Below are 24,462 nucleotides of genomic sequence, written 5' to 3' on the forward strand. Positions count from 1 at the left end.
CCAGGCTTTTTAAAGTGTTTCTGATTTTTAATCCAGGGCTTGTATTTGACCACTTTTTGTCTGTTAAGACCCTTCACACTAATCTCTGAAACATTCAAACATAAACAGACACCTAAGTCACGGAAAGGACCAGAAAACTTAACAAAGAACCAATTTTAAATTGTATCTGTACACATTTACTTGCAGCCTATTGCAAAAAAACAAAAGCCCACATCATTTGTTCTCACTTCTTTAGTTGAAGAATGCAGTTAATAACACCGTTAACACAGACTGACCTGGCAAAACACGAAAAAATAAGGGGGTGGTTCAAGACTTTTGCTCGGCACTGTATGAGAAATGCAAATGTGCACTTCACAATGTATCGCTGCACTTCGGCAGTACTGTGAAGATTAAATGTTTTTTCCTTCCCGATGCATGTGAAAGGTTAAGACTTACATCTCCAAATGTACTGGAACTGATTTGAACCAGAGGACTCAGCCACACTGTTACTATGTACTGCATAAACACGTTTACCGATGAAGGTAAAGCAGACGCTGTCCTGACTGTGTGGCTAAATTTTGTGCTGAAAGCATCAAATCAATTGAATATGATTAACTTGCTATGAGAGGTTTTTACTCCAAGTGTGACTTTTTCTGGCTTCATACACCTTTCAGGGTCAAATTCAAGCACTTTGTAAGCACGTTTAATGTCCATTTTCAACATTTTCCAGCACATTACCATAAAAAGGATGCATATTTCACTTCGCATCACCTGAGTAAGACCACGTGAAAGGCCAAATGAATAAGTCTTCTCATCAGATATTGATGCTTCTTTCTTATGTGACACAAAAAACAGGAGGAGACAGATCTTTGCTTGTGTTGTTTTTTAAGTTCATTCATTCAAAACTAACTGTAAGACGCTTAACTACATTGCAGTCTGTGTTATTGTTGTAGACCTAATTATCACCTTTAAAGTGTTTGTGCTAATAACATCATGTAGAGTAAGACAGGCATAGAGAACAGCACTGACTGGGAGAGGCTTTGAACACATGACATACTCAGATCAATTCAACACTTTAGACTTTAAAAATGCACAAGCGTCTTTCAAAAACCCATTTATTTAATCTATCATCATTGATATTATTATGTACAGTTAGAATGTACTGTTCATCTCCCTTAAATAAACAGGCAGCCTTAAAGTGTGAAATAGTCACTTGTCTACTGTCTCAGTGGCTGATAGTGCCCCACAGGCCTCAATGTCAGCTCGAAGCCATTATGTTTCAACTGTTTAATGATAAACAGATTTTGAATGAAAGCCAGGAAACTTCGCTAGCACAAAAAGTGCCTATTCTTTCTTCCCATATGGTTCAGTCATATTACCGTCATTTCCCCCTAAGCTGTTCCCAAAGACACCAGGTTAATACTTGAAAAGGCTGCAGCGATACACAAAAATATCAATATTCTGTTTACTTGGTGACAACGTCGCTTTTAGCCTTCAATCAGAAAGCCTGACGTTGGCTAGTTAAGCATCGGGCTAACGTTTAACGCTTTCACTTGAGGGAAGTAACTCGTATTACTGCTACTGCTGTGTAATCTTGGTTCAATTCACAGCATATTCTACAAGTTACCCTGCAATAACTAACTGTTAGAATAGCGCCACCGTATTGTATCGCACTGAGTGCACTTCAATCCTTTATCCCGCGAGTTTGCTAGCTAGCAAAATAATAATACCAATTTTAAACAAATAACATGTGTAACGTACACACTCGAGAAAATTATTTACTAGTACTTACGCAACTCCCCCGTTGTGAAAACGTACAAATCCTTCTTGTATTTTTCGTTTTCCAGCAAACACTCATTAAAACGGCCTCCAGGCACATTAGCGCACTCACCCCCGACTGATCAGGGAGGGGGTGGGGGGTCACACATTGAAACAGACTAACGTGCAGAGGTACAGCCCAGGCAGACAAATGTTGCTTTTAGACTTTGCGACTCGTTTTATTTCTCTATCTGATAAGAAAACTATTCAATCAGATAGTTCTTTGTGGTGAATGAAATACGGTTACAGTTTCAAGAAGTTTTAAGCACCAAATCCGAAATCCAAGCACTGCAATATTAAAATCCAATTCAACTTCTTGTTTGCTCCGAAATCTACGACATGACTATATACAGAAAAGCTTGACATGGTATGCAAAAAAAAAATCCCGAAGACAATACAAATACAAATACATGAACAAAAAATGTTTTAACTGTCAGTTATGTCATTTTAAAATTTTCCAAAACTAACATTTTCTTTGATTGACTGATATTAAATTGATTAGGGTCAAGTTTAGTGTGAACAATATTACACAAACAAGCACGTGTGTGCGCATGCGCACATATTAGAATCCCTTCGATCGCTTGTCATATGTGCGCATGCACACATATTAGAATCGCTTCGATCGCTTCTCATATGTGCGCATGCGCACATATTAGAATCGCTTCGATCGCTTGTGACGTGGTAACTTTGCTTTGATGCTTTCTGACGTCATAACTTTGCTTTGATCCAAAACCTATAAATAGAAGCGCTCACCTGTTACTTTATGCTTAACGGACGTTGACCTGCAGCAACTAAAACCCTTTTGAGAAGTTTTGAGAGCAATTTACGAGAGAAACCAAAACAAGTTCAGTTTTGTTTCTCACCAATTCACAGCGCAAACAGACACATTACACCATGTCAGCCAACCCATCCTTCGGCTCAGATGAGCTTGGAATATCTAAAGGGACCATTTTGGGAGATCACCACATGGTGGAGGCTTTCCTTGGAGAAGGAAGCTTTGGTGTTGTAACCAGATGTCGCGATACAAAAAACAACAAAACTGTTGCTGTTAAAGTCAACAAGAGCGACCCTGAAATTCTGCTCCAGGCAAAACTGGAAATTTTCATCCTGGAGCAGCTACGACGCTTGGATCCAGACAGGTGCAACATTGTGGAATGGAACGGCTATTTCCTCGATGGAGAGCGCATTTGCTTGAATTTCGAACTCCTCGACCAAAGCCTGTCAGACTACATAGGGGACCGGAATAACCGAGGTCTCCCAATGAGAGAAATCAGGCCAATTTTGCATCAGCTTGCAAATGCTCTATTCCACCTGGGTTCTGTGGGAATAGTGCATGCTGACCTCAAACCTGTCAACATCATGGTTGTGAACCGCAGTGAGTCTCAAGTCAGAGTCAAACTTATAGACTTTGGCATCGCATGTAACACCTCTGCAGTGATTCCTGGTGACTGTGTGGGGACAATTGGTTATTGTGCACCTGAGATTATGCTTGGCACTCCATATGATGAAGCAATTGACATGTGGTCTCTAGGGCTGGTAGCTGTGGAGCTTGCTACAGGGGTGCCTCTCTATCCTGGGGAAGACGATTATGACGTTTTGAAATTCATAATTGAAACCCAGGGTCAGCTACCAGATCATCTCCTAGAGTCTGGCTTGTACACTGACAGCTATTTCATCGAGGATAACCACAAGGAACAGCGCTGGACATTTAAGACCCCAGAACAATTTCAATACGAGACAGATTATCGATCCAAGGAAACTCGATCGATAAAACTTAAGTGTCTCGATGACCTCGAACAACTGCTGAAAGTTAGGCGAGGACCGGAAAATGGCCAAACATTATTTGTAAGGCTAATCAAAGAAATGTTGGCCTTGGATGCAAATCAGCGCATAACACCCTCGGAGGTTCTGAAGCATCCCTTTTTCCACCCTGGCCTCTCAAGGACAACCCCCTGCACTGACATGAATAGTACAGGGGGAGAACTCCTTGTGCTCTCTCAGCAGCCTTCAAGCTGGAAAAGTCATGGATCGCAAAAATTCAGCTGCAGTTTCCAAAACTCAGTTGAATTTCCTCAAAAAGGAGACATCAACACCTCAGCCAACCCATCTGCCTCTGAAGATGATCTTCAAATAACGGAAGGGACCATTTTAGGAGATCACCACGTGGTAGAGGCCTTCCTTGGAGAAGGAGGCTTTGGTTTGGTAACCAGATGTCGCGATATAAAAAACAACAAAACGGTTGCTATTAAAGTCAACAAGAGCGACCCTGAAATTCTGCTCCAGGCAAAACTGGAAATTTTCATCCTGGAGCAGCTACGACGCTTGGATCCAGACAGGTGCAACATTGTCGAATGGAACGGCTATTTCCTCGATGGAGAGCGCATTTGCTTGAATTTCGAACTGCTCGACCAAAGCCTGTGGGACTACATTGGGGACCGGAATAACCGAGGTCTCCCAATGAGAGAACTCAGGCCAATTTTGCATCAGCTTGCAAATGCTCTGTTCCACCTGGGTTCTGTGGGAATAGTGCATGCTGACCTCAAACCTGGAAACATCATGGTGCTGAACCACAGTGAGTCTCCCGTCAAAGTCAAACTCATAGACTTTGGCCTCGCATGTCCTGCTTCTGCAGTGATTCCTGGTGACTGTGTGGGGACAATTGGTTATTGTGCACCTGAGCTTATGCTTGGCATTCCATACCACGAAGCAATCGACATGTGGTCTCTGGGGCTGGTAGCTGTGGAGCTTGCTACAGGGGTGCCTCTCTATCCTGGGGAAGACGATTATGATGTTTTAAAATTCATAATTGAAACCCAGGGTCAGCTACCAGATCATCTTCTAGAGTCTGGCTTGTACACTGACTGCTACTTCATCAAGGATAACTACAACAAACAGCGCTGGACATTTAAGACCCAAGAACAATTTCAATACGAGACAGATTATCGATCTAAAGAAACTCGATATATAAAACTTAAGCGTCTCGATGACCTCGAACAACTGCTAAAGGTTAGGCGAGGACCGGAAAATGGCCAAACATTATTTGTAAGGCTAATCAAAGAAATGTTGGCCTTGGATGCAAATCAGCGCATAACACCCTTGGAGGTTCTGAAGCATCCCTTTTTCCACCCTGGCCTCTCAAGGAGAACCCCCTGCACTGACATGAATAGTACAGGGGGACAAAACCTTGTGCTCTCTCAGCAGCAATCATCGTTTGGGTGGCCAGAATTCTAGGGGAGCTAGAAATTCTTGTGGAAAAAAAGCCCAAAACAATAACATCAACAAAAACAACCAATGAATGTGGTCTTAAACTTGGGCACAATTTGGCTTGAAATCCATCAACTAATCTCTCAATATTCAAAGCGGAGCAGCAGACAACTTACCATCACATCAGTCCTTCAATCAGACCTACAACAAACGTCTTCCTTCTCTCACCCCAACCGGTCGCAGCAGATGGCCGCCCCGACCTGAGCCTGGTTCTGCCGGAGGTTTCTTCCTGTAAAAAGGGAGTTTTTCCTTCCCACTGTCGCCAAAGTGCTTGCTCATAGGGGGTCATATGATTGTTGGGTTCTCTGTATGTCTTATTGTAGGGTCTACCTTACAATAATACATACAGCCTTGAAGTGACTGGTGATGTGATTTGCTGCTGAATCAATTCGGAACTAATTGGAAATCTGGATATTAATTAAATAAACCTGCTTTGACCATCAATTAATTGTTGTTTGAAATTCTTTATAAATATATAAATATAGTGACACTCTTCTACTGTTTAAATTGCAACTGTTTCAAACTGACTAATTTATTCATACACTTGAGCATAAACACACGCACAGTAAATGGCCTGTATTTGTACAGCACTTTACTTAGTCCCCAAGGACCCCAAAGAGCTTTACACTACATTCAGTCATTCACACATTCACACACTGGTAATGGCAGCTACATTGTAGCCACAGCTGCCCTGGGGCGCACTGACAGAACATTGCAGAACCTTCAGCACCTCGTATGAAAAATATTTGACTGTGTGTATGCTTTTAGCGCTGTTTGGATTTGAGAAAATCTAAAATAAATTGAAATTTGTCTTTAGAAGTTGTTTTATACATGTCAGTGCTATATTATGCATACAATAGGACATCTATTTAGATTTACATCTTCCACAGAAAAAACTGCACATTACTGAAACTTAGTATACTGGACTTTGTTGTTGTCCCACACAGGTTCAATTTCGAGTGGTAGATGGCTCAGTGCTCAGTCAACCAAGATTTTATGATAGTGGGCACAATGAGATAGATAAGCTGCTTGTAAACAGTACTTTTATGCTCTCTTTTTCCATTTGGATAAGAAAGAAAGAACCAGGAAACAAAGGCAAACAAATAATCTCTGCCTTTATCCCAGATTCACATTATAGGAACAGCTGCTCAATGACCACTGTAGTCTTTGCTTACTGCACTTTTATCTACATCTATGCAAAGTGATCCACTACACCTACTTTTACAGTTAAATCGTTTTATGAGCACTCATGCCATTTTAATCTGAGTTTCTACTCAAATACAATCAGTAAAGAAAAACACAGTCTGTGACGTTTGTTTTGAAGGAAAAGGTATTCCCTGCAAATGTTTATCTGTGTGAGACTATTCAGAAAACAGTAATTTTCAGCTACTGTATAGCTCTGTGTAAATAATCATTCTGTACATTCGATAATCTTTAATCCTACAACTGTTTGCAACTTGCATAGTTCCCATTTCTGTATAGCTGTATATCCCAGATTCTGTAAAGTTATTTATTTCATATTCTGTATAGTTTTTCATATTTATATCCTGTTCATATCCTGTACATAGCTTGTACTCACTACAGCCTGTACATACTTATAGTTATAGAATATTCACAACATACTTCATACCGTGTACATTATAACATACCATAATAGACCCATTTCTGTAATATACTCACATATCTATATTATTGCTAATATATATTGTAATATATCTATATCACTAAAGAACTTCTGGATGGATGCAAACTGCATTTCGTTGCCCTGTACCTGTGCATGTGCAATGACAATAAAGTTGAATTCTATTCTATTCTATTTTGTTTTATAGGTGAGACACTTGGCCTCTTTTTTCCTTGTTCTACGTTTGTCTTTTGTCCGATTACTCTGGAACACAAGATGGAAAACTGATATTCTCATGTTAAAAATATAGAAAAAGGATTTTATCACCCATAAATGTTAACTTCTCATGCCTCTTAGCACAAGCAGGAGCAGAAGCGCCCTCTGCAGTTTGTGTGTGGAAGTGCAAAAGCTTACAGCACCTGGTATTCCCAGGCGGTCTCCCATCCAAGTACTGACCAGGCCCGACCCTGTTTAGCTTCCGAGATCAGACGAGATCGGGCGTGTTCAGGGTGGTATGGCCGTAAGCGAAAGCAAAGCTGTGAAAAAGACCTTTTATTGGTGGCAAATGTCTCACAGTTTGATCTATATTATTGTGCTAAACTTCATATGTTACAGCGACAACATGCAAACCTTCGTTATTAACTGCAGCTTCAAATTGAGCTGCAAAAATGCTTTTCCCGCAGTAACATCACGATAAGAAGACATGTTCGTTGATTACAGCACAGTGTTAAAGTGACAGAGAGCACACGGTGTGTTGGGTCGATTTGGAAGTCCAACATTTTTGTCGTTTGGACATTTTAACTTAAATATAGAAAACAAAAACGTAAGCGTGTATGTGTCATTACAGCATGTATAAAAACGCCGTTTCTGAGCTGACCTTTCGCTTGCGGCCACACCACCCTGAACGCGCCCGATCTCGTCTGATCTCGGAAGCTAAGCAGGGTCGGGCCTGGTCAGTACTTGGATGGGAGACCGCCTGGGAATACCAGGTGCTGTAAGCTTTTGCACTTCCACACACAAACTGCAGAGGGCGCTACTGTTTAGTAAGAAACTTCATGACCTCTCTTCTAATTTTTTGCTTGTGTACCGTTAAAAAATTAAAACAACAATCATCTCTGCAGCTTATTGGAGACACCTTTGTGATTCTGTTGTAGAGCAGAGCAGAGGCAGACATTTGATACACCCGGGGCTTAGCCCTAAAGGGTAGTATGCATCTGGGACTTGGGGGGTGGGGGGGAAGAAATGACTGAAAGATTAATTGGCTCTGTTTTGAGTTCATATTCATATAGGGAAAAATATATCACATGTGCAGGACACCTTAAAGTAGTTTTTTAATTAAGCAGCAAGGCAGAACAAAGTCGGGGCTGTATCAAGACACGAGGACTAAACCCCAATTCAACCAGACCCAGAACTGATCCGGAATTAAAACAGGACTACAACAGTTCAAAAGCAGGACTACTTAGGATTTAACCAAGACAGAACCAGAATCAGAGCTAGATGATAGTAGCACTAAAAATCATCATAGACCTGCACTACACTTGTTTTTTAATTCTACCAAAGTCCACTATTTAGATTGAGAAAAGTTTAGATAATTATTCAGCCTTGTTGTGCAAACAAGCCTGCAAAACTTAATAAATATAGAATTTGAAAAATAACAAACCTAAAAAGAAACACTAGGTACGAGATACATGAGGACCTATGATACGCTGATACTTTTGGTAAACAACCATTTGACTAACATGTGTGTCTCACCTGCTCTTGTTCATCTCTGTTCTGTCCTCTCTCTCTCCCTCTTTGTGCTGACAATCAAACCAAACACCAACATCATCAAATATACAGTTGAAACCAGATATTTACACATTCTTCAGATAAAAACAAAAACACTTTTTTAATTGTAACATCAAATCAGACTAAATGTTTATTTTTATGTTGATAAATATAAAAAAACATATTTGTTAACTTTAAGAGTAAAGAGAGAAACTGTCTGTATTTCTTAATTGTAAATGGCACCAAATTGTATTCAAATTGAGCCACACTTATGGAGCTCCACAGTTCTTTTCCAGGTGTTTTGGTTGACATCTCTTGATTTTCCCATGTCAAAGAAACAGGCTCTGTGTTTTGCCTTATATGCATCCACAGGTGTGCCACCAACCTATCAGAAGCTTCTTCAGCTCAGAATGGAATCGTCTGGAGTTTTCTTATTAATTAACAATAAACTTAGTGTATATGTGCTCCTAAATTTGGTGAAAGTGATAAAAAAGAGACAGCTCTCTCTCTTTAACTAATTCAAAATATATTTCAATATTTATTTATGCAAAACAAAACAAGTTTACTCTAAATTGATGTTGTACAGTAAAAAAATGTTCTTGTGTTTTCCATAAAGTGTATGTAAATATCTGGTTTCAACTGTGAATGTACTGCTGTGTATTGAAATTCCTTTTGTTTTGCATAGAAATATACTGAACAACATACAAAGCATAATATATAAAATAACATCTACCAGAGTTTTTCTTTGAAAGAAGCTCCTTATGTCCAGTCTTGTATATCAGTGCATAACTGAAACCGATTTATTTAGCCGTGGAGGGAAACAACTGAAAATATGAAATAAACACACATGTAAGCTGAGACTCTCTAAAGAAACAGCATTGTTGTTGTTCGGCTTTTCATTTCACCTTTTGTTGATTCACTTGAAGAGCAAGTAACGTAATATGGGTCAAGTGATCAGTTTGATATCAATCTTTTGTGATGCACCGTCATATTTACATTATTTGTACAGTACGAATGATTTGCTTTGGAACCTGGTCAAACTTCAGTTCTCTGTCTGCCTCGCTGCGCTTCTCCAACAGCGCACTCGCAGGCAGCAGCTGCCCCGCCCCCTCGCTCAGTGCCTGAGCTGGGATCATACCAATATTAAGGGGAAAAGTTCACAGCAAATGTCTTTAGTGGCAGGAAGGATCGATTCTTCACCAATAGTGAATGACTTTTTAGCCTTAGCAATACGGTTAGCCACCAAGTATGATGCTCTCAGTGCACTTGTATTTGTTGTTGTGGAGGCCCTCAGTAATGGCTTCTGTCCCTGTTGTTCCTGCTTTTTTCTTTTAAACTAGTCCAAAGGCTTGTTTTTTAATGTCGGGTGCTTGGTCTCCAAGTGACGAAGCAGTTTTGAAGGCTTCATTGCCTCATTGGAGAGCTGGTCTCCACATATATTATGCAGAGCGGGCTTGGTGCATGGGAATCACTTGTTGCAATATATCCACTTGTTGTCTGTTAAATGCAGCTTTCTTTTTCTTAGTAGTTGTCATAGACTCTTCTTCTGTCTCCTCACTGGGCCTTTTTTCCTTTGCAAAGAAACCCTCCAAAGACATCTGTTTTTTACTAATTTTGCTAGTTTGTGGGTTTAATATTAACTAATGTATCTTGACATGCGTCAAGAGTCAGTCATAGACTGAAGTAACTGAGAGAATTCAGTCTTTTTCCAAATAAAACACTGTTCAGAGTCGGATAATAAATAAAACGGAAATAATGTAAGTTATTTATTTTTTCTGTGCGGTACGAGCTTCAACTCTCTTGACCCGGTACCAAACGACTCAAGGCCTGGTACCGGTCCGTGGCCCGGGGGTTGGGGACCGCTGCTATAGACTACAGTGTACGCTCTACACCTACTTACTGGTTTTTGTTGCACCAGTCTGCATCTCCCAATTACTTTGTGTGTTTCGCTTACAGCTCCGCACCACCCAGGCGGCAAAAAATGTGCATGTTCTTTGTGATCTCGTAACCAATGCCCTCTGCCGTCAAAGTCGAGAATTAGTTAATGGGCATCATGTGACTAGTGGAAGCCAGATCCTTTTATTTAGCAAAATTGGGGTTATTAGTTAAATGTTATTGTTGAGGGGCACAGACAGCACATGTACACAGATTAAAAAATAGTAATGCCTCAAGAACAGGGCTCTTGGGACGTCCAAGAGGAAAGGGGCAAATGCTCAAGCCCCCTCCGTTATGGCAACGACGTTTAGACGTTTAGAAAAGTCTTAGAAATGAATCGCATGCCAAAATGAAAACAAAAAAATTGGATGACATTAAAAACAAAAGAAACAAGAGACAGGGCGCTGAATAAGAACTTGTCAGCTTGTGAGTCTTGTAACTGGTGATGCTCCAAATGTTAAAAAATAAATATATAAAAACCAACAAACACCAAAAAGTGACTTTTATTATATGCTTATCCTGTGATCAGATAAAAAATATTTTATTAGAAGCAAGCTGGATCTAAGAGATTATTTCTACACAGCATCCTACAGTCAGTACAATTAATATGTCGGTATTGGTGGGATGAATATAAAATTCCCTCATCAGAAGGAAATAATAGTTTTATGTTATTTCATGTAACGTGTGAAGAAATAGAGGTTGATCACATGTTAAAAAATGTATATACTTATTGCTAAGACAGACTCAAATAAAAACTTATAATGAAGAAGACGTTTCCAGCGACGTTTAGTTAGAGCTGATGATAAATGTTGCTCTTTTGTTATCTCAGAAATGTATATTTGTGGGTACAGAAGTAGAGCGCATGGGGATTTTTCCTATAGTTGCATTATTGGATTCAAAGGTCATTTCATCACCACAATAGTGCACAGGTAACTTTCCTTCACATTTGACCACAACTATTCTGTTAGTGAGAAGTGTGCCTTTATACTGACATTTGGGTTTCCTGGCTCCATTGTTCTTTAGGTCACATCTAACAATGCGAAACTTTGCTACACTCTTTGTCGTGCCATTCGTCTGATCATATCTTCCTTGACCGTTACAAATGGCTTTGACCTGTTTGTAATCACTGAGGATGAATGTGTTAACATCCTTACATTTGTTTCGATCAGCATATATTTTCTTTTTTTTCATTTCTGTATCACATTTTTTCACGCTCATCTTGGCATCTACATGCTGTCGTCTAAACTTTTCATAATTTGTTTCATTCAGTCGCTTCTCAATTCGGTTGGGTTGAAGATTGGCTGGTTTTGAGAGTCCAGTAACAAAGGGCAGCACAAGCAGCAAACAGGTAAACATGATCCTCATTGTTTCCTGGAGAGAGAAAAACAGGAACATTTTCCAGATCAAGAATTTAATGCAACAAAAGCGTCATCACTGTAGTGGCAGAAGTAAGTATTTGATCCCCTGCTGAATTTGTAAATTTGTTCCCTTATGAAGAAATAAACAGTCTCTATTTTTTGTGGATGTTTTATTTTACTGGAGAGAGACATGAACACCAACAGAAACAAAACACAATACATGATTTCTTTTCACTGATTTGCATATAATTGAGTGAAGTAAGTTTTTGATCCTCGACAACCCAACAAGCGTTCTGTGGCATGAACTGAGCCCACTTTGTTTGGAGGAAGAGAAATGCTGAGTGTAACCCACAGAACATCATCCCCACTGTCAAGCACAGAAGTGGAAACATTATACTGTGGGGCTGTTTTTCTGCCAAGGATACAAGACGACTTCACCACACTGGCGGCCAGTAGATGGAGCCATGTACTGCAAAATCTTGGACAAGAACCACTTTCTCTCAGGCAAAAGACTGAAGATGTGTCATCGATGGGTCTTCCAGCATGACAATGGCCTAAAACATACCACTGATGCAACAAAGGTGTGGCTAAAGAAGAAGCACAAGGACATGGGGTGGAGCTAAGGCAGTCTCCAAACCTCAGTCCTGAAGAAAATCTGTGGAGGGAGCTGAAGCTTAAAGTTACCAAACAGCAGCAAAGAAATCGAAAGAATTTAGAGAGTTTGTGGAAGGAGGAGTGGAAAAAAATCCCTCCTGAGATGTGAGCAAACCCAGTGACCAACTACAAGAAACATATTACCGCAGTGCTGGGCAATAAAGGTTTCTCCACCAAGTACTAAGTTGTGTTTGAGATCAAATACTTACTTCACTCAGTGACATATAAATCAATTCATTTATTTTAGCAAATACATTTTTTATTCAATTTTGGTTGATATTCTGTCTCATTACATCAAAATGAAAATACTTTAAAAAAAAATTAGAGACTGATTATTTAATATAAGTGAACAAACTTACAAACTCAGCAGAGGATCAAATGATTATTTCCCCCCAGATAATAGCTTCTTTTTATGACCAGCTTTTCTCTTTTTTGTCTTTTTGAAAAGTTGCTGGCCAACAAAGTTTTATTCATTTATTCAAAATAAAAAATAAAAATAATAATAATAAAAAAGTTTTATTCATAGATGTTTTTTGCATTAGATAAATTTGCAAACTGAACTCCACGCTTCCAGAACCTCTCAGTTTGTTCTTGTTTCTTTATTGACTTATATAGAAACCCACATAAGTTTGTTTAACTTATGTAACAAATGAATAAAGCAACTAAATTTAAGTAAAAGGATAATTTTAGTATTTCTGATCCATTCTTTACAGAATTTTTTCAAATCATTTTCAAACATTCAGATTTGTCTTTTATTTTCTTGTTAAACCTCATAAACGGTGAACTAAAAACCCTGGAGTATGGTTTGAAACGTTGATATTTTAGTCTGAAAAGGAGCATGTTTCGCTTTCTGGAAGCGTTTATGTTGAAACTGGAGCACTAATCAGTACTTCTCCACACCTGTGGTGCACGCGCTGCGCAGACCCCGTCGGGTATGCGCTGCAGAGCATGCGCGCCAGAGGAGGGGGCTGACTTACTTGAGCAGGAAGCGCGGACTGAGAGACAAGTCGAAAAGAAAAGACGGAAGATCGCTGATGAGGAAAAGCAGAAAGAAATAATTTAACTGAGCTTGAAATGAAACAAGAGCTAGCGAATCTCTGCTGGACAGGTAATTACCGCTGTTTGGTTTAATATTCTATTTTAAACAGTGTAACTATGAACTAAGACGAATACGGATCATATATTTTCATACAGTTATGTTCCAGGTTGATGTTTGCGTGTCTTCACTGTAAAGACCGCAGGTTATTGGAGAGTGCCTGAAAGGAATATATGCGCCAAGGATCATTTAAAAAATAATAATTAAAGTAAATGAAACTAACTAAAAACATGTGTCATTACTTTCTTATTCCTTTTAATGATGACTTTTAAAATCATTAAATGATAAAATAAAATAAAAATAAAAAATCAATATCAATATAACAGCTTCCAAAAATTCAATATCAAAACCAGTCTAATTTTTACTTTAGTAAATATTTTGAAACTTTTCAGAGAGGCACGGAGGACATGTTGAACAATAATATTGTGTAATTTTTAAAAGTATTACTTGATTTTTTTAAAACAGGAAATTGTAATCATTTACATACATTTGGTAGCATGTAGACATTATGAAGGGGCTGCTTTACCTAATAATTTTTACATTCACAAGATTAAACTTGACTTTTTTCACGAAGACACAAATAAAATTGTGGAGTTTGCTGGTAAGACCTTATAATCTTAGAAATATTTGAATATGCCTGCATAGCAGCTCATTTGGGGTGATCGTGGCTCAAGAGTTGGGAGTTCGCCTTGTAATCTGAAAGTTGCCGGTTCGAGCCCCGGCTCGGACAGTCTCGGTTGTTGTGTCCTTGGGCAAGACACTTCACCTACTGGTGTTGGCTAGAAGGGTCGATGGCGCGATATGGCAGCCTCGCTTCTGTCAGTCTGCCCCAAGGCAGCTGTGGCTACAACTGTAGCTGCCTCCACCAGTGTGTGAATGACTGGGTGTGTAAAGCGCTTTGGGGTCCCTAGGGGGGACTAGTAAAAGCGCTATACAAATACAGGCCATTTACCATGTGACAGAAGTTTTTATGTAAAGTAGTGGAAATTAACAACAAGTCATTTAAATAAATTTGATGATTTTTTTAACTCTCAGTTGATGAGTTCATGAGTAGGGCAGGGTATCGTCACTGATTTCTAGAATCGATTCGCTTCCAATTCACAAGGTACCGAATCAGTTCGATCCACGATTCGATTCGATTTGAATCTGGGAAATTTGGACAGTCAGAAATATTATAATTCAGATCAGTACAGTACATTTTATTGTATCTATAAAAAGGAAGCTGACACACACAAGACGTTATCAGAGGCGTGAGCGTCACAGCAGATGCCTTTGTGTCAAAGTAGCTGAAGATAAAACACAGAAAAACATGAAGGTGGTTTTACTGTTCTGGGATTTTATAAAAATATTCTGCAGTACATCAAAAATGAAAGAAAACCATTAATCAACATATGAACGTTACCTCTGACATTACCGCGGTTTTATTAGAGACACGGCTAAGCGTTTTGCATTTTGCATAATTTTAAAAAGTTTACATTTGTTTAGTATTGAACGGCAGAAATTGGGTTTTCTTTTCGGAAGTAAGTAAAACAGCAGCTGACAGCCTGTAAACAACGGTAGACTTCTGTGTAACAAGCAAGACAACAGACAGACAGAGAGAGAGAGCTGTGCATCGTGGTGGAAGCAAAACAGCAAAAGTCAGAGTGAATTCATGACGATGTTTATGTGAAGCGTAGTTTGCTGCTTCGTTTGCTGCTGGTTCAGTCAATGTTGTTTGGAGAGAGATAAAACTAACAGCTTTATGATCAGCGCAAAAAGGGCGTGAACACAAAGCGCGGACCCGCCGACAAATCAGAATCAGCGAGCTGTCGGCTTTCAGCCCCGACTGTGAGAAAGGCGACATCTAACTGATTCTGATCCGCGCTGTGTGTTTACATCTTTGTGCAGAATCCGTGTTCCTGCTCTCATTTACTGTCTTAGCTGTTTGGTGGTTGTTGAAAGTTTGTGATCTTTCACCAGAGATTCTGATATTTTGGGCAAAATAAATTTATATTAAAAAAAATCAATTCAGGATTTTAATGGATTGATTTCACGTTATCCAAGCCAGAATCGATTTTAATCGATAAATCGATTATAAAAACCCACCCCTATTCATGAGGTGTATCTAAAGACAACTTCTCTACTTGCATCCACACATTGAACCTTACAGAGGGAAACGGTCATTGCACTCAGTCATGACAACATTCTTGCTAAATATAATTATTTATATTATAAAGATATGAAACTTTTAAGCAAACTTTTCCAACTGAGGACACTTACCGTACTTTTTGCTTTACTGATCAGTGGTTGGTTGATTAACCTGCAGGAGTTCAGGCACGAGTCAGTCGTCTGGAACAGCGGATGGTGAACATGTCTTCATTAAATGAAATGCTCTAAAGGGGGAATTAAAATTGAACATTATTTGAACATAAATAAAAAAAGATAGGCCTCTGCCTGTGCATGCACATTTCTTATGCACGATATTCATGGTCACAGAACCCAGATGATGCATGTTTTAAAGCCCATATCTGGTTAGTGAATGTGAGTATAAGTGTGGCAGGAGATCGAGTTGTTCAAAATAAACATGCTGTCTATAAAAGATTTTAAATATACAAATAAAAAGTTCTTACCAAACGAGGAGTCAAGATGAGCAGAGACCAGGTCTAGTGCAGCTCAGCTGTTATTAAATTCTACCTGAGCAGGTTGGAGCTCATTTGTGTCACAGACAAGTAAAACTTTGGGGGCTTCAGCTTTTAAACATTTCAGCAGCCCCACCTTAAATTAACTAGCATCAGTGTCTACATCACCAGCCCACCAGTTAGCACTGCTCTGTTTGTGGTTCAGAACATGCTGCAAACATGATGTGAGGACCAGTGACCACAGCTGCAGATGCAGGTTGTCTTTCATAGCTCGTGTTACAACAATTGCAGCTATTTTTTTTTTCAATTCAATAAACCACATGTTTTAAAAATAAGTAAATAAAAAAATATTGACATTTGTGAAAAAAGTGCAGAAACGGCCTTTTGGCTTAGTTTTTGTTAAGTAAATAATGGCACGGTGTAATATATCACGTGTTGTTATTCCCCTGATGTTGTATACACCTAATTTTAAAGTGGGCACTAAGACTCTATTGTAGAGTCTGACAGCAGCTGGAAAGATATCTGAAATTTCTCCTCGCACACTGTTGTTGCAGCAGCGTGTCACTGTAGGAGCTGCTCAGTGCTGCTAGGATGACCTGCATGTGGTGGGAGGTGGGTTTTTGTTTTATTTTTAATATCCTGTCCTATCTGCCAGCTTTTGCAATCAGAATTGTGACCTGAATGCATTGTGGTGCAGAACACATTTTGCTTTTGCAAGATCAGCTACTTAGAATCTCTATAGGCTCCTCTTGTTCATGTGACTATGTTATCTGTTTATTTATTCATTTCTATTTGTGTTATTTCAGTTATTACACTGGTATAGTATGACTATGTCACCTGCAGCCTCCAGCAGTACCAGTTACCTGAGACCACACATCTCAGCGACGTGTGCGTGCCCATCCCAGCAGGGGAAAGAGGGAAGCCCCAGCTGTCCCAGCAGAACACACCATAAAAGATGATTGATGTCACCCCAGAGTCATAGACGGTCTTCAGAAACTCCAAAACAATTGAATCTAGGCTTCTAGGTGTCCATCAGGTGTGATGTCAGAGCCACCAGCCTGCAGCTGTTGTTCATTTACATCTGCCTAATTGATCATTTATCCTCAGCACACTTTTCAGTTCCCTTGCCTGAAACTGGACAACATGTAAAGTCTAATTTCAAACAAAGGTTGGGGAAACCTGCGCTGAGCTGAGACAGAAGAATTCTGAAGTCGAACTCGGATGAGTGACAGAGCGTTCCTGCTACTGAAAACTCTACGTCCAGATGAACAAAATGAACTTTTCGGGACAGGTCCCCAGATGTTTTCTCTTCTCAGAATCCTCTTCACAGATCGTATCTCTTTTATCTGACATACAGTCATGTGGAAAAGAGTGTTTTCATAGGAATCTATAGAGTACTCTGAAAAACTAAGCACTGTACATGAGTGAGTAGCTTGCAGAGCCACCTTTTAGCAGCAGTAGCGTCACCAAATTGTTTCTGTATGACTCTTAGTCTGTCACACGGTTGTGCAGGACTTTTGGCTGACGTTTCTTTACATCGTTTCGTCAGTTCATTGAGGTTTGTGGTATTTGTTTATGTAAAGCTCTCTTAAGTTCCCAGCACTGTTTTTCAGGTTGAGGTGTGGACTGTGACCTGGTCATTGCAACACCTTGATTCTGTTGTAGCTCTGCTAATTTGCTTGGGATCTTTGTCCTGCTGCATTACCAAAACTCAGTTTTGACTGTAGACTACTTGGTATACAAGGGACTTCATGGAAAACTCAATGACTGCAAGGGCCCAGGTTCTGTAGCTGCAAGACAAGCTCAAATCATCACCCCTTCACCACCATGCTAACAGCTGGTATGCGGTGTTTGTGCTGTTATGCTTTGCAAATTTGCTACTAAACTTGCAGCCATGCTGTCATGCTGTTTTTAGAGAGCAGAGACTGTCTCCTTGCAACCCTTCCAAACAAGCCACACTTATTCAAACTTTTTCTAATTGTCATGGCCTTTAACATTTAACTTGCTAACTGAGGCCTGTAGAGTCTGAGATGTAGCTTGTGGATTTTTGAGCTTTTTCTGAGAACTGCACAGTTTGACCCTGGGGTGAATTTTCTGGGTCATCCGTTCCTGGGAACATTATGACATTGTGTTAACAAACACCTGAATACTCCAGACCAGCAAACTGACAAAATGTTTGCTTTTATAGAGCTGCTCACATATGCTGATGAGCAATTATTCAAATGCAGTGGATTAGCAGCATCTGGCTGTTAATCACCTTCTAATTTGCATTGAAGCAATAAAGGTGCTTTCTGAATAATATGAGCTGTCTGGTGTGGTATTCATATTTAAAGTGAATAATCAGAATCAGATTACTTTAATAATCCCTAAGGAAATTATGTGGATTACAGTTGCTCCAAGTGTGTGTGTGTGTGTGTGTGTGTGTGTGTGTCTATCTATCTGTCTATCTATCTATCTATCTATCTATCTATCTATCTATCTATCTATCTATCTATCTATCTATACACACGAATCACACAATCACACATATCAAGAGGTGAGGGGAAATGTGTGTGACTGACATTTACAGTTATTCTCAGTCGCTTTGGTGCGTTTCTCAGAACACCATTAACATTTGCACAGCAGTTAGTGCATTTCCCAAAACAATTAGTGCAAACTGCAAAACCTAGTGGATAGCCTGCAAAAGCACGTCACATGCACAGAATTGATTATCCATACCTCAAAAGCAAGTATCCATGTCAATGAAACTGTCAGTGCCATCAAAATGAAAAGTCTTGACACCATCTTTATGAACAAGATAGTCAAATGGCATTGTCATGTTTCCACTATGACAGTTTATAATTTCAGTGTTTCCCATTGCAAAAACAATTGGTGACACCTGAAAATGCTGACGACAGCACTATGGCCTACCTGTACAGCCATCTGAAATGTGCAGTAAAGTCACTGTAGATGTTATGGGAGTCTTGGGAGTAACTGAGACACTGAATACGTACGTTTCACATTTCCATTGTGTAGAAGTGTTTGTAATCCTACAGAATTGTGCAAAAGAAAAATATGCTACAGTCACTTGTTCACTGTAGAATACATGTAAACATAAAATCACCCATTTGGTAGAGCTGTGCACTAATGTGAACAATAAACAGCACATGTAACAGTACAGTAAATCATTCTGGCACATCCAGACGTTCCTGTCTGTCTGGCCACATATTTTCATCTACATCACAACAGATGTTATCCCTCGCAATGCAGCGAGGAAAGTATCTCCTGGAGTGGCGAATCCATCCTCTGCAGGACCCTGCTGTGATGTCGTCACATGCTGCATCCATGGCTGCTAGCAGGGCCATTTGCTCATGTGGATTTAATTTTTCTTGAGTACTCTGTCAATTGTTGAAATTGGAACAGATTCAATATTGCCAAATACCGTGTAATTCTCTATGACAGCGCTTTGTATGTCTCTCAGCTTTATTGCATTGTTTGCAATGACCATTGCACAAATGGCTTCTTCTTGCTGTGGGGTAAAAAGGGGCCCTCTTCCGCCTCCGCGAGGTTGTCTTACAATCCTATGTGGTGCAGAGTGAACTTTTTGTGAAATTGCAAATACAGTACAGTAACATGTGATGTGTCTGAGATGGCACAGTACAGTACAGTGTATTACTGTTTGCATACCTGTTTTCCCTACGGAATGTTTGAATGATTGAACTGACAGTAGTTCTTCCAATATTGGGTTGCACCCTTCGACCAGCCTCCTCCATGGTGAGGCCGTGATTGACAACATGGTCCACAATTGTAGCCCTTATTTCATTAGGAATCCGCCTATATCTGCCTCTTCTCCCTCTTCCCCTTCCCCTTCCTCCCCGCATCCTCACCCCTCTTCCACGTTGCTGACCTTCCATTTTGTGTCACAGAAGTGTAGAAATGGTACACACTAGCTCCTGCGCAGTTTATATATGCTTGCCAATTGGGGATTCACAGGATTCATCCATTATTGACAGTGAACAAGTTGTTTGTCATTGGTTACAACTAAACTTTCACACGCCTCCTCATGAGTGACAGCTGTAATTCACCCGAGATCAATTGTTCAATTTCGGAGACATTTCCAGGAACAATGATACAGAAAGGTATAGGATTTGCTTGACAGATGGCCAATATTTGGCATGTGATAACTAGTTCAACAATTTTGTGTGTGATGACTCAAGCAATGGATGTATGACTATTCGTTTTATTGGGAACGACTATTCAGCATCCATAGGTATGATTACTTTTGACTGACATGACATAAGCAAATGGAAATGTCAGAAAGCAGCAGGGAAATGTATGGAAGCAACTGATTCATGTCCAAAATCATTTGCAGTTTGTTCAGAGAGAGGAGAAATTGCTACTATGATGTGCACAAATGACTGAGTGTTGTGGAGGTTGAACTAATAGTTATGAGAATTTCAATTCTGATCTGAGAAACGCACCAAAGCGACTGAGAAAAACTGTAACTCTAACTTGTGAATTATGTCATTTGTTATTTTACTGTAGAACATGTGCCAGCGGGTATAACTGTATTAGATGGAGGAGTTGTGCAGGGAGATGGCCACGGGCAGGAATGATTTCCTGTGTTGTTCAGTGGTGCATTTTGGTAATCTCAGTCTCTCATTGAATGATCTTCTTTTCTTGGACGACATCTGCCTCTCAGACACCCTGAAGGAGTCCATCTCCATCTCCACTCATTACTGGCCTTGCGGATCAGTTTGAGTCTGTTGGCACCTGTGACCGTCAACCTGTTGCCCCAGCATGCAACAGCATAGAGGATGGCACTGGCCACAACAGATTTGGAAAAAATCCTGAGCATTGTCCTCAGAAAATAGAGACGACTCTGGCCCTTCCTGTAGAGTGAAGCTGTGTTCTTAACCCAGTCCAGTTTATTATGCATGTATACTCCAAGTCCAGTTAAAAGCATCAGCAACTTAAACATAGTTTTGAAATATACAATTTATATTTTTCAATTCATATTAAAATTGACTGATTAAAAACGTTTTTATAGAGATTAAAAAACATTCCTGCTTAGATTTAGTCCCAATGAAATGATGACTGTAAAGTTTTAAAAGTGAAATATATAAAGGTAAACTCAAAAGTTGTCAAAAACAGCCATTTATAACCTTGACTTCAGAGTTTTACATGACACAAAGTGTTACATTATAACATGTAGTTAGTGTGATAACATCTAGAGTTATTGCATTCATAGAAGTTTCTTCTGCTCTCAGAACAGATTCAGTTGTTCACAGTTTCGGGTCACGGTGCATTACCAGGTTGCAAACACTCACAAGGTGTTGAGTTGTGGTCACGAAAAGAACAAAGTGTTTAAAGACAAGTCTCTGATGCAGTGTCATCAGACTGTTGACAAACCCTCAGTCTAACCACACTGTGACAGCAGGCCTTTGCTGAAAGTCACGTTTTGCATTGCTTCTCATGAAATGTTTTCTGCTCTTTATTTCACTTGACTTGAATATATTTACTTGAACAAACCTCTGATGTGTAAATCAGATCCAACTGAATGTCATCAGAACATATAATAATTTTTTTTCTTTTGGTAATAAGTCAAGAATGAGGATTTTGAGTATCATTGAATATAAAAGTCTTCCATCTCAGGGGGTCAGTTTCTATGTTGGATTGTAAACTCACTTTAGTACGGTAGTCCTCCTCCTTCATTATTCATCCATGATCACTGATGAGAAGTTAATAGGCATTAGCCATGTCAATTTAAGACATTGTACAACCTCATATTAAAAGATTTTAATGTGTATACTTTTTAATATTTCACCATGAGATCAAAGCCCATCTCTGACAACAACGAGACGGCCTACCTGAAGGAGATTAGGAATCTGGAGAACTGGTGCCAGAGGAACAACCTCCTTCAGTAAGACAAAGGAGCTGATAGTGGACTTCAGCACTAAGCAGGAGAGGAACTACCAGACTCCCGTCATCAACGACTGCCCAGTGGAGAGAGTGGACAGCTTCAAATACCTCGGAGTTCACATCACGCGGGACCTGTCATGGTCCTGTCACATCAACACCGTGGTGAAAAAGGCCCGTCAGCGTCTCTACCACCTCAGACGCTTGAGAGACTTCCAACTGCCCTCCAAGGTGCTCAGGAACTTTTACTCGTGCACCATAGAGAGCATCCTGGCGGGAAACATCTTAACCTGGTTCGGGAACAGCATCATGCAGGACAGACGAGCTCTACAGAGGGTTGTGCGGTCAGCTGAGCGCACCATCCGCTCCGAGCTCCCTGACCTGCACTCAATCTACAGCAGGCGGTGCTGGACCAAGGCCAGGAAGATGGTGAAGGACCTCAGCCATCCCAACAACAGACTGTTCTCTCTGTTGAGGTCAGGAAAGCGATTCCGCTCCCTGAAGACCAACACAGAGAGACTGAGGAGGAGCTTCTTCCCGCAGGCGATACGGTCTCTCAATCACACCACCACACAGTACTGACCCACACATATGGTTCTTACACACACACTGGACATTCTGGACATTGTTTTCACTTCATCACTTAAATCACTTTAAGCATATTTGCTCTGCACAAGACATAATGTGGATTGCACAACACTGGACATTATATTTCTTCATTTCCATAAATTTTCATATTTATTTCCTATCTTATTCATAGCCTTTTCTTTTTTCTTTAGGTCACGAGCAGTTGTGTAAGCATTTCACTGCATATCGTACTGTGTATGACTGTGTATGCGACATATAAAATTTGAATTTGAATTTAATGGGATGTTGAAGCTCTTCTAAATCCTCACCAGGTTTTGCTCAAATGCTACTGATATAAACTCACAATATATCGGCAGTAAATAATAGAGAGGAGAAAGGAGGAAACAAAAGTCAATTACAAAGTTAATGGGGCTGCTTGGAGCCATATCAACAGTTTAAATGATAAAGTTACAGATATCAGGGGGAGAAAATAAAACAACAGCTGTGGCTCATCAATAAGGCTCTGCAAAATAGAAAACAGGAGGAAGACTGATATTTACTGTGAGTAAATATCAGTCTCCCTCCTGTTTTGAAACCTAAAGTTAGGAAATAATAATGATGCTCTCTGACATCCACAAAATGTCAGACACACGACACAGAGCTAAACCTCTGCTGGAAAATACACACCAGAAAAGTAGATAGAGTGAGATGATTATCAACTTTTGCACAAAAGCGAAATGCCTTATTTTTATAAGCATTTTAATGAAGTTTTTTTTTCTGGTTCTGTTTTCTGTGAGTGAGCAGCAGCGCCCTCTGCAGTTTGTGTGTGGAAGTGCAAAAGCTTACAGCACCTGGTATTCCCAGGCGGTCTCCCATCCAAGTACTGACCAGGCCCGACCCTGCTTAGCTTCCGAGATCAGACGAGATCGGGCGTGTTCAGGGTGGTATGGCCGTAAGCGAAAGCTTTGCTATATAAAGGGCATTTTATAAGTGGCAAGTGTCTCACAGTTTGATATATATTATTGTGCCAAGCTTTATATGTTACAGCGAAAGCATGCAGCTATTTGTTGTTAACTGCAGCTTCAACACTGAGCTGCAGAAATACTTTTCCCACAGTAACATCTCCATAATAACATATGTTAGATTATTATAGAACCGTGTGTTTTGTAATTCTAACATTTTTGTCGTTTGGAGACTTTAACTTCTATATAGAAGAGAAAACGTGTGCATGTGTCATCACAGCATGTATAAAAAGGCTAGTTCTGTGCTCTTCTCTCGCTTACGGCCATACCACCCTGAACACGCCCGATCTCGTCTGATCTCGGAAGCTAAGCAGGGTCGGGCCTGGTCAGTACTTGGATGGGAGACCGCCTGGGAATACCAGGTGCTGTAAGCTTTTGCACTTACACAAACTGCAGAGGGCGATAAAACTCTCACTACTCCTTCCTGTAGTCTCTAGTTTCCTCCTGCTTTCCTTGAAGCACAAAAGCGCCTCAATGATCATTTCCTAGATGCTAATCAAGGAATATTTAAGTTATGTTTCTTTTTGACAGTAACTACTATAAAACCTAGAGCAGCACCTCACTGTCAATAACAGATTAAATGCACAAATCACAGTACTATTGCAGAGTATAACATGGAGACAAGTAAGTTAGAGAAAAAACAACAACAAGATGTGACATGTTGAATTTAATATAATTATAAAAAGCAGAAGCACAGTTTTGGTTTATAGTTTACAGAATTTTACAGGGAAAAAAAAAAAAACACTGCGTCATATTCATATAAATGCACCGATCTGACAGACTTGCACAGGTACAAAGCTTTTGGCTGTCATATTTTCCTTTTTTTAAAAACGGCATCTTGAAATATAAAAATGTGCTCGACAGT

General features: G+C 39.9%; 1 protein-coding gene and 4 non-coding genes across 5 annotated transcripts; 3 read left to right on the forward strand and 2 right to left on the reverse strand.

Moving 5' to 3' along the window:
* Positions 1–2,594: 2,594 nt before the first annotated feature.
* Positions 2,595–5,494, forward strand: LOC146547862 (uncharacterized). Its single transcript, XM_085265431.1, has one exon. It carries the CDS (start codon positions 2,692–2,694, stop codon positions 5,026–5,028), a length of 2,337 nt encoding a protein of 778 aa, XP_085121557.1. The 5' UTR covers positions 2,595–2,691; the 3' UTR covers positions 5,029–5,494.
* A 1,595-nt stretch (positions 5,495–7,089) lies between these two features.
* LOC146547863 (5S ribosomal RNA) lies at positions 7,090–7,208 on the reverse strand. The gene has a single exon (XR_014891003.1). It is a non-coding gene; the product is annotated as a 5S ribosomal RNA (ribosomal RNA).
* A 356-nt stretch (positions 7,209–7,564) lies between these two features.
* LOC146547864 (5S ribosomal RNA) lies at positions 7,565–7,683 on the forward strand. Its single transcript, XR_014891007.1, has one exon. It is a non-coding gene; the product is annotated as a 5S ribosomal RNA (ribosomal RNA).
* Positions 7,684–23,414: 15,731 nt separating this feature from the next.
* LOC146547865 (5S ribosomal RNA) lies at positions 23,415–23,533 on the reverse strand. The gene has a single exon (XR_014890971.1). It is a non-coding gene; the product is annotated as a 5S ribosomal RNA (ribosomal RNA).
* Positions 23,534–23,852: 319 nt separating this feature from the next.
* On the forward strand, positions 23,853–23,971 carry LOC146547866 (5S ribosomal RNA). Its single transcript, XR_014890972.1, has one exon. It is a non-coding gene; the product is annotated as a 5S ribosomal RNA (ribosomal RNA).
* The last annotated feature ends 491 nt before the right edge of the window (positions 23,972–24,462 follow it).

This window comes from Mchenga conophoros, linkage group LG23 (assembly GCF_057382185.1).
Source record: "Mchenga conophoros isolate Kocher_MC1m ecotype Shallow Benthic linkage group LG23, M_conophoros_male_GT1.1, whole genome shotgun sequence".
Classification (NCBI taxonomy): Eukaryota; Metazoa; Chordata; class Actinopteri; order Cichliformes; family Cichlidae; genus Mchenga; species Mchenga conophoros.